This window comes from Salmo trutta, chromosome 39 (genome assembly GCF_901001165.1).
Source record: "Salmo trutta chromosome 39, fSalTru1.1, whole genome shotgun sequence".
Taxonomy (NCBI): domain Eukaryota; kingdom Metazoa; phylum Chordata; class Actinopteri; order Salmoniformes; family Salmonidae; genus Salmo; species Salmo trutta.
This window is the reverse complement of record NC_042995.1, coordinates 16,823,481-16,834,025: the sequence shown is the minus strand read 5'-3', so window position 1 is coordinate 16,834,025 and position 10,545 is coordinate 16,823,481. Positions and strand designations below refer to the sequence as shown.

Genomic DNA, 10,545 nt, shown 5'->3' with positions numbered 1-10,545 from the left:
ACTTGTCTTTACAGGTTCGTCGTGGTGGCACACCCAGCATAACCCTACTGTCATCTAACATGTACAAACCTTTCCCTTCTTTTATAAACAGGTAAAAAAGGGCGGTGAGCTAAAAAAGAATGTGCTGACCACACGACTATGGCGTATAAGGAAATTATGGTTATAAACACGGCATTTTAATGATCTGTTAACACCGTTAAAGGAATCGTGTCTGCTACTCCACCTTAAAAATGCCTGCTAAGAAAGTGTGCATCGTTGGATCTGGAAACTGGTATATTTATGCGCTTTCTCTATTTGCATGTGCCTGCATTCGACAACATTGTATCATCATTAATTCCACTGATTGATTCATAATGTAGCCAACTAAGTGCTGATATTAGGCAAAATATACAACTTGTAATTTCATAGAATATCAAACAGAAGTTTGATTTACATTCAAGCCATTCCGTGTACTGTTATAATCTGGTTATGGTACCCCCCAGGATATATTTAGCATGTTCATTTTGCGACTGGGATTTTGAAAATATGAACGGTGTTATTTCATTTGCGTCCAATCTGTTTTCATCATCTCCTAGGGGCTCTGCGATAGCCAAAATCGTTGGTCACAATGCAAAGGGATCCAACAGGTTTGACCCCATTGTCAACATGTGGGTGTTTGAAGAGATGATCGATGGCAAAAAGTTAACAGAAATCATCAACACGGAGCATGAGAACGTCAAATACCTACCGGGTCACAAGCTTCCCAAAAATGTGGTTAGTATTGTGTTTTGTTTAATTTGAGATTTTTTTTCCTCAAGATTACAAATCACTGAGTTGGGCAATACATCTGGACTTAACATCATCTCCTATCTCCGGACATGCTTTGTGGTTGTGTAAAAGGACTCACACAGATAAGATGAGTGAAGTTTGACCTATACAGAGCTAACTACATATCCTTCTGGGTTGTTCTCAAGAACCCAAGGCATTAACAAGGCATTCTGCCTTATCGCTAGGGTTCTCAGCTATAAGCACCGTTTACCGGTGGGCCCGTGTAAACTACAATCCCATCTCTTTGTTTTAAAGTTTAGAAAACGCCAATAATCATTGCTTGCAATGCGGTTTTTGAAACATGGAATTATCTTTCTTATCAGCGAGAAATAATCTTTCAAATATAACACTTACTGTATCAGGTTTGCACAGAACCATAGGGCTGTGTGTATGCGCAGTATGGGATCAATATCATGCCAGATGTGTTCCTCCAGACCACAAACTACACTTCCTTTCCCGTTACGCTTACACACAGGTGTTCAAGCACGCTAGATAGCTAATTAGCACAGGTGGTCTTCTCTGCATTCCATCTTCCTTAATAAAGTGCTTGTAACATGGCCATGTGGGAACACAAACCCTAACCGTATAAAATAGTGCTGGAGTAAGAAATCTATACAGTTGCATATCAGGATATTATTTTTGACAATATATGTAGTTTTGAAAATATCGCAATATGATTTTTTTGCTAGTTGTCTGTAGCTAGACCAAAACTCCAGTACTTTTCCTTCATAGCTTGTTCTCCATCTTCTTTTTAAATAGGGAGCCAATTTGTTTTCAGCACTTTTAGTCCCATGACTGATCCAAACTTGTTTTCTCATGTTCTTGCTTGTCCCTCTGCAGCTATGGTGAACAGTTTGGAACATTGAATCGCAATAAAATCACAGTGTCGAATCGCAATACATAGAAATGTGAGAATCGCAATACATATCGTATTGGCACCTAAATATTGTGATAATATGGTATTGTGAGGTCCCTGGAAATTCCCAGACATACTATAAAGGTGTGTAGGAATTTAGACTTTAGGTTTTTGGGTAATTATTTCTCGCTGCTATATGAGCAACGGGGCTCTTAACAAAACTCCCCCAGCCAGAATATACCATGAATAGATGCTAAAGGTAGTTGGCATCTTTGATGAATGGCCTACCAGTCTGACATACCTTGCTTTCCACTGTGTCAAAACGTAATGTGTGTATTATTGTATCCAGCCGCCCCTTATGTCAATTCCTTAACCGACCATGTAACAAAATAACATCACATAACATCTTGTAATCATAGGAGGTTGGTGGCACCTTGATTGGGGAGGACGGGATCGTGGTAATGGCTGGAGCGGATAAAATGGAAGGGCATCAAACCCATGGTCTCAACGTGTTTGATGCCATTCCATTCGCTCTGTTCCAGCCATTATTATGAGCAGTCCACCCCTCAGCAGCCTCCACTGCGTAATGTAGATTCATGATAAATGCTACTACACAGTAACATCCATCATGAATTGTACAATGTATCATGCTATCTTTTCCCGCTCCAATTTACCAGGTTGCTGTTCCAGAAATCACAGAAGCGGTGAAAGGGGCCAGCATACTGATCTTTGTCATTCCACATCAGTTCATTGGGAAGCTATGTGATCAGATGAAACCTCATATTACACAGGGAACCATTGGGATATCCCTCATCAAAGTAATGTCATTTACCTCTTTTTCACACCAGCTCTCACTTAGAAAAACCATTGCTAAAATCTATACAATTTTTAAGTCTGACTTTACTCTGGCTTTATATTGGGCTTCTTATCACTTAGGGAAAGTCTCAGCTGTATGAATTTATCATCATGGCTATGATTTTACACTCATTATGAAGCAGCAGCCTAGTCCAAAAAAAATGCAGCCACCCAAATGCTGGTAACTAGGGTTATATGTATCAAAATGAGTGATTGAAGGCAGCCTAAGATCTCTTTTCTGCCCTGGTCCTTATTCAGGGCATCGATGAAGGCCCAAAGGGCTTGAAGCTCATCTCTGACATCATCCGTGAGAAACTAGAAATTGAGGTTAGCGTCCTGATGGGGGCCAACATTGCCAACGAAGTGGCTGATGAGAAGTTCTGTGAGACCACAATTGGTAAGACATTTTTAGATCATTTTAGATCATCACATTGCTGTAATGTTTTGTGTCCTCGCTTGTGTTGCAACTCCCACTGATGCATTTATGTGTACCTTGACTTTCTATCACTACCTAAACAGGAGCTAAGAACGAAGCAAACGGACATATCTTTAAAGAGCTGCTGCAGACTCCCAACTTCAGGATCACCGTGGTGCAAGAGAGTGACACAGTAGAACTCTGTGGGGCTCTCAAGGTACAATTTACATTTCAACTCAAAGAGAACAACTTTTGCTACATATAGCTACATCGTTAACGTAACTTACACAGAAGGCCTATGTTTCGTTGCACTGTACCTCTGTTTTATTTGCTCACATTGTCAAATCATTTTTTACAAGCCGTGAATCATAATATTGCTAGAAAAAGAGTAGAGAACTGCACATACCACATATGGTTCCTTTCCCACTCTCTCCTTCCCAGAATATTGTAGCGGTGGGCGCTGGGTTCTGTGACGGTCTGGGCTTTGGGGACAACACCAAGGCTGCGGTGATCCGACTGGGGCTGATGGAGATGATCGCCTTCACCAAGCTGTTCTGTAAGGGCCAGGTGTCCTCCGTGACCTTCCTGGAGAGCTGTGGGGTCGCCGACCTGATCACCACCTGCTACGGGGGGCGCAACCGCAAGGTGGCCGAGGCCTTCGCCAAGACGTCCAAGGTGACATATCTAAACAAATACGACTCAAGGATGTGACTCTGCTGTGACCAGTACAACTTCCACCCGTTTTGTCTGGTTGATAACAGTTAAGATATTAATATCCATCATTTCAAGAAACCCATGAAATGTTTGTGTGTGTGTACATGCTTTAAGTAAAGTAACTAGCTATGTTGTATACTTCTCCAGTCTATTGAAGAGCTAGAGGCTGAGATGCTCAATGGCCAGAAGCTGCAAGGCCCACAAACCTCCGCTGAGGTGTTCAAAATTCTCAAGAAGAGAGACATGGTCAGCAAGTGAGTACAAACTCTTTCACCTTAAAGTGAGACTCAGCGCTATGACTTTGCTTGCTCTCACACAGTCACACAGAGTATCTGCGCCTGTGCACGTGTCCGCTTCACGCTGCTACAACATGATGGCTATGGGACCAAAATAGTGAAGAAGTTTAGCCTCGTGCTTCAACGTTCTTGCGGAAATTGGCCTGACGTTTTTGTTTATTCGTGCGTCTCTGAGCCTACCTTTAATACATCCAATGACCTAAAAAATGTTCCTCCAATATTTCTCTACTCATTCACTACATACATTTTCATCAAATTACCTGCAAGTTTGAACTGAAGCTCTCCTCAACATATGTGTGAGTGCTGCTAATGGAACCACTTCTTGCTGCATTGAGATTTAGTGCAATGTTTTGTCTTGTAGGTTTCCGTTGTTTGCCTCTGTGTACCAGATCTGCTTTGAGGGCAAAGCTGTGAAGGAGTTTATCACATGTCTGCAGAACCACCCTGAACATATGTGATCACTCAGGAACCTGCAGCTACGGAACCTGCAGCCACGGAGCCTGCAGCTCCTCCAATGGTATAGAGTGAAGTTTCCCCTAGATGCTGATCTTGTCAGTTTCGCATTCCCCTATGGTTAGGTTGGGATTGGAGAGGGGAAGCTGATCCTAGATCTGTACCTATAGGGAAACTTCACCCCGGGGCCACTTCCAATAGCACCATCATACCATCAGAGAGCAGCAGTGCTGCATGAATGCTCATTATAATACTGTAACTACATAAAAATGTAACTGTAACCACTAAATATTCCTTATCATTTGATACTAAGTCTGAAGAACCACTACTTAACGTGCTTTGTCGCATATTCATATGTTTTGTGTTTTGATTGTGTATCAGCTTATCAACTATAGCACTTGACAAATGTTAAGTAATCATTCTTGGTTACAAAAAAACTATTCTATTCATTTGACATTTTTACAATTTGTGGAACAAATATTCTGATTGATTGAAAAAACAAATGTATTGTGATTGTTTTGTTTCACTTCATCTTGTCACATGGGGGCACGCTTACTCTAGCTGCAAAGAAATGGATGTCACTTGCCCTTTAACTTTGAAAGCCTTTCAGAGGATAACAGTGAACAATTACATATTTGAAATAGTTAAGTTGAGGAAGGAATAACAAAGAACAAAGAGAAGTTTATTTGATTGTCTAATGTTGTCCGTGCGCATGTTTTGAAAGAAAATGAAAGCTCATATTATATTTATTTGAATTAGATGTTCCCCTGATGAAAGAAGGATTGCTTATGTTTAACTGATTGGTCAGCTTTTAATAACAATTACATTTATCTAGTTCTTGCCTTCACTTCAAAGATGTCCTACTTATCCTAGAGAACGCAGATGTAAATGTAGCACAGATATTCCACAAACCCTATTCCCGGGAGTCTTCTGTGACACAACCATATCAGTCCCAGGATTAAAGAACAATCGTGGCCCTTGTCTCTTCTGGCCGTATCACAGCGAGAAGAACAGAGGCTTAGTGGGATAGCGAGTAATCAGCTCGGCCTTTCAATGTCCCATCAGATCAGAGGGACCTTGATGCTTCCATCCATCCCTCCACGCTTCCACCTTGTCAGTAGCCACGACGTGTCCAGCCACGATTCACTCTTTCCTGGGTAACCTGACGAGGAGGAGGCCTCTTTTCTGGTTGACAGCTCCACAGACAGGACTGCCCCAGATCCCACACATCCCTGGACATCAAAGAGCCCAACGGCAGGGAGCCATGGAGATGGCAGAAGCCCAGGTTGAGGTACCCTGTCCTCTCCAGGTTCCCGTGGGACATGGGGCCCCAGGAGAGGACTTGTGTGGGGTCTTCCAGCAGGTTAGGCTCCCCCTCATCTCCCTTCACCTCCAACTGAACTTTCATGTGTTTGATGTGAGAGCCTTGTGCAGGTTGAGACCCTGATCCTTTGTCACAAAGAGAAGAGGTGCACATTCAGTCCTGGGCCTGAAAGAGCAGCTTAATCACCAAGGTAACTACACCGAGGCCAACCAGTCCCTGCATGACACTGTCCCGTTGTGAGAGAGAGTGAGTCTTGGACTCAGGAGGAGAAAGTGAGCAAAACAGAGTGTGAGGTCTGGATAGTTCATGGTTGAGATATCACTGAGTCTGCATGCTGCTGACAAATACATCTACTTATCCAATTATAACAGAACAAGTTGACAGTGTGACTGACTGGGGTTCAAACTTGGCTCTACTGGCTGACAAAAGACTGTGTTAGCCCGCTGAGCTAAAGCCTAGGCATTAGCTTGAGGAACTAACACAAGTTGTCAAGTCTCAGGCAAGGTTACTAATTTAACCAGTGCGGTTCTGAACCACCTCTGTTACAGCATCAACAAATCAAGGCTGTCATTACATGAGGATTAATTCAACACTTTGCAATATTGAGTTACAACAAATAGTGTTCGCTGTGATTTACTGCGTGTAATGAGGTGGGGTGAGTTATTCACAGTTGGTTGATCACACCTGTGTCTCACATGGATGGTTTGTCAGTGTTCCTCCTCCAAATGTTTCCCCTAGGCCTTGCAAGCTCTATATGGGCCACCCCAGGCCCCAACCACCTGGCTCTCACAACCTTAGATTTATAACAGTCATATAATTCTAGTTCTGTGTGAAATCCCACACAGACTTTTGCAGAGGTTGATGGTTTTAAGTCCTCCCTTCTCTCAGTCTAGTTCTGTGTGAAATCCCATGCAGACTAGAATATCTGGCTGGGTAAGCTATATAACCTGTGTCAAATAGGATGTATTTTCTTTCAAATACTTGATTATTTCACTTGTACTTCATCGAACACAGTGCGAAGGAAGCAAAGGAGTAGGGCAAACCTGCACCCTATACTTAAAATGTATGTATGCATGAGTGTAAGTTGCTTTGGATAAAAGCGTCTGCTTAATGGCATATATTGTTATATTATAAACTGGGTGGTTAGAGCCCTGAATGCTGATTGGCTGACAGCTGTGGTATATCAGACTGTATACCACGGGTATGACAAACATTTATTTTTACTGCTCTAATTATATTGATAACCAGTTTATATTAGCAATAAGGCAATATACCACGGCTAAAGGCTGTGCGATGCGTCGTGCCTAAGAACAGCCCTTAGCCATGGTATATTGGCCATATACAGTTGAAGTCGGAAGTTTACATATACAGCCAAATACATTTAAACTCCGTTTTTCACAATTCCTGACATTTAATCAGAGTAAAAATTCCCTTAGGTCAGTTAGGATCACCACTTTATTTTAAGAATGTGAAATGTCAGAATAATAGTAGAGAGTGATTTATTTCAGCTTTTATTTCTTTCATCGCATTCCCAGTGGGTCAGAAGTTTACATACACTCAATTAGTATTTGGTAGCATTGCCTTTAAATTGTTTAACTTCGGTCAAACGTTTTGGGTAGCCTTCCACAAGCTTCCCGCAATAAGTTGGATGAATTTTGGCCCATTCCTCCTGACAGAGCTGGTGTAACAGTCAGGTTTGTAGGCCTCCTTGCTCGCACACGCTTTTTCAGTCCTGCCTCAAATTGTCTATAGGATTGAGGTCAGGGCTTTGTGATGGCCACTCAAATACCTTGACTTTGTTGTCCTTAAGCCATTTTGCCACAACTTTGGAAGTATGCTTGGGGTCACTGTCCATTTGGAAGACCCATTTGCGACCAAGCTTTAACTTCCTGACTGAAGTCTTGAGATGTGCTTTAATATATCCACATAATTTTCCTACCTCATGATGCCATCTATTTTGTGAAGTGCACCAGTCCCTCCTGCAGCAAAGCACCCCCACAACATGATGCTGCCACCCCTGTGCTTCACGGTTGGGATGGTGTTCTTCGGCTTGCAAGCATCCCCCTTTTTCCTCCAAACATGACGATGGTCATTATGGCCAAACAGTTCTATTTTTGTTTCATCAGACCAGAGGAAATTTCTCCAAAAAGTACGATCTTTGTCCCCATGTGCAGTTGCAAACCGTAGTCTGGCTTTTTTATGGTGGTTTTGGAGCAGTGGCTTCTTCCTTGCTGAGCGGCCTTTCAGGTTATGTCGATATAGGACTCGTTTTACTGTGGATATAGATACTTTTGTACCTGTTTCCTCCAGCATCTTCACAAGGTCCTTTGCTGATGTTCTGGGATTGATTTGCACTTTTCGCACCAAAGTACGTTCATCTCTAGGAGACAGACTGTGTCTCCTTCCTGAGCGGTATGACGGCTGCGTGGTCCCATGGTGTTTATACTTGCATACTATTGTTTGTACAGATGAATGGGGTTCCTTCAGGCGTTTGGAAATTGCTGCCAAGGATGAACCAGACTTATGGAGGTGTACAATCAGGTCTTGGCTGATTTCTTTTGATTTTCCCATGATGTCAAGCTAAGAGGCACTGAGTTTGAAGGTAGGCCTTGAAATACATCCACAGCCACACCTCCAATTGACTCAAATGATGTCAATTAGCCTATCAGAAGCTTCTAACGCCATGACATAATTTTATGGAATTTTCCAAGCTGTTTAATGGCACAGTCAACTTAGTGTATGTAAACTTCTGACCCACTGGAATTGTGATACAGTGAATTATAAGTGAAATAATCTGTCTGTAAACAATTGTTGGAAAAATGACTTGTGTCATGCACAAAATAGATGTCCTAACCGACTTGCCAAAACTATAGTTTGTTAACAAGACATTTGTGGAGTGGTTGAAAAACAAGTTTTAATGACGCCAACCTAAGTGTATGTAAACTTCCGACTTCAACTGTACCACACCCCTCATGCCTTACTGCTTGATTATGGTATTACTGTACCTGGCATTTCAGATAGGCTCAATTAAACGCTCAAAGTATTTGAATGAAAACAAACACTAGTTGAATCCAGGTCTGCTATAGCCAGTTTGTCTGTTTTTCAGAATATGATCAGTGACGCTGAACGTCAAAGGGTGGGGGAGAGGGGGAAGCAACGGCCCATCCTACATCCTCTCTGTACACACACAGCTAATTACAGGGCCTGCTCTCCTCAGCTGTCACTGACAGAGACTCTTTACATGTCAATGCCAGCCGAATGGGCCCTCATCACCGGCACACCCTCCCTGTCCCAGGGCCCTCATAGGAAAATAAAACAGACAAAAATGCCTTGTCCTCGCCCCAGCTGCCAGTCTCACAGGGCAAACATGGCACAATGGCGCAGGGCACTGAGGCTCAGTCACAGGGCACACACACACACACCCCTCTCTCCACCCTGCCCTACCCTTCATCTGCACCCACCCTATCCTACTCCATTCACAGGGGCATAACGTAGTCTTTCTGGGGGCCTCTCATCACGCCACGCCCCACAACCGCCCTCCTTTGTGTTGGTCTAGCACTCTGAGGAAATGATCAAGTACAAGGAGTGGGTGTGTATTTGTAGCGGGAACTTGTGTGTTTTTTTTGTCTGCCATTTGCCATTTGTGGAAGGGGAGGTAGAGCCTTGGCTAGGAGCCCGGCTGTGGTGTGGTGTTGTTGGCTGCATACAAACATCGAGGATGAACACAGGCACATTTGTTTAGGCCTCCTCCCCCCTCACCTCAGGCAGCCTTGGGAGGAACAGTTGACAATTCCTAACCACACTAGCCTGGACTGCATACCCATCCACACACTGGGGATAGACAAGGCCAGTTGTGGACTGGAGGAAGAAAGGAAGTTTACCTGAAGACTGGACAAAAGAGGCAATATATATTTTCTTAAAGTAAGTTGACTTTTACTGTTGATTTGTTGACTTTGATATAGTTTCAAAAACAAATGCATGACTTATCACTCAAAATGACAGTGGACTATCTCTAAAAAAGCAGGGAGGGCAGAGTTGTACAGCTTGGTAATGTTTTTATTCCACATTGTGTGCCTTGGTTCACCGGCATCTCTGTTCATCTCCTGGGAAGCAAGAGTTGCTAGAATCAGTGAGCTTAACATTTCAGGATGTGGACAATTTATTTATCTATAAATTCCCTTTGTAGCTCACAAAGGTTGATGGCCATATAAAAGGCCTTTCTTCAAGCTGCTGATATGAAATGGGACATTGCTTCATTCCCAGTGGGACTGCTAATAACATGACTTGGACATTCCAACATGTCATTGTAGCATGGGGCGATGCATGAATCCACTTAGTGTTCCTCTGAGCAAAAACATTTCAATAGACACAGAATCTATGTCTCAAATGGAACCCTTTTCCCTGTATTGCAGTACTTTTAACTAGAGGCTTGTATATTTCTATATTTATTTATTTGTAGTTCTGTTCTCGTCTATTATTTTTCTGTATTATGTCATGTTTAATTTTTTGGTGTGGGCCCCAGGAAGAGTAGCTGCTGCTTTTGCAACAGCTAATGGGGATTAAAATAAAATCCCTGGTCAAAAGCAGTGCATTATAAAGAGAATAGGGTGCCATTTGGGACACACTCAGAGACTGCCTTGACACTGAGCACTGAGCACGTTTCAGTAGACACAGACTGCCCCCCCCCCCCCCCCCCCCCCCCCCAGTCATATCACTACACTGGGAGCTACACTGTCTCAGATAGAACCATGCTTTAGCATTTTTGGTTGGATTCGTATTGGATAGTAGATTTCACTTCATCATTACGTTCCCTTTTATGATGTTA

At 42.9% G+C, this 10,545-nt stretch overlaps 2 protein-coding genes across 2 annotated transcripts in view; both read left to right on the top strand.

Annotated features, from left to right (window-relative positions):
- The first annotated feature begins 113 nt into the window (after positions 1-113).
- LOC115179390 (glycerol-3-phosphate dehydrogenase [NAD(+)], cytoplasmic) lies at positions 114-5,172 on the top strand. The gene is made up of 8 exons (XM_029740872.1): positions 114-271; positions 576-753; positions 2,341-2,481; positions 2,777-2,915; positions 3,038-3,150; positions 3,375-3,608; positions 3,795-3,901; positions 4,305-5,172. Exons 1-8 carry the CDS (start codon positions 231-233, stop codon positions 4,399-4,401), a joined length of 1,050 nt encoding a protein of 349 aa, XP_029596732.1. The 5' UTR covers positions 114-230; the 3' UTR covers positions 4,402-5,172.
- A 4,175-nt stretch (positions 5,173-9,347) lies between these two features.
- LOC115179728 (nck-associated protein 5-like) overlaps positions 9,348-10,545 on the top strand; it is a 166,449-nt gene continuing 165,251 nt past the window's right edge. The window contains exon 1 of the mRNA XM_029741424.1: positions 9,348-9,641. The gene's annotated coding sequence lies outside the window, so the exon portion shown is untranslated. The remainder of the gene's footprint in view (positions 9,642-10,545) is intronic.

Excerpts from the sequence above, each read along its gene's own strand:
- LOC115179390 (XM_029740872.1), top strand. The coding sequence starts at position 231 with ATGCCTGCTAAGAAAGTGTGCATCGTTGGATCTGGAAACTG. Across the intron at positions 272-575 it reads ATCGTTGGATCTGGAAACTG|GGGCTCTGCGATAGCCAAAA; the intron begins GTATATTTATGC and ends ATCATCTCCTAG. Across the intron at positions 2,916-3,037 it reads GTTCTGTGAGACCACAATTG|GAGCTAAGAACGAAGCAAAC; the intron begins GTAAGACATTTT and ends CTACCTAAACAG.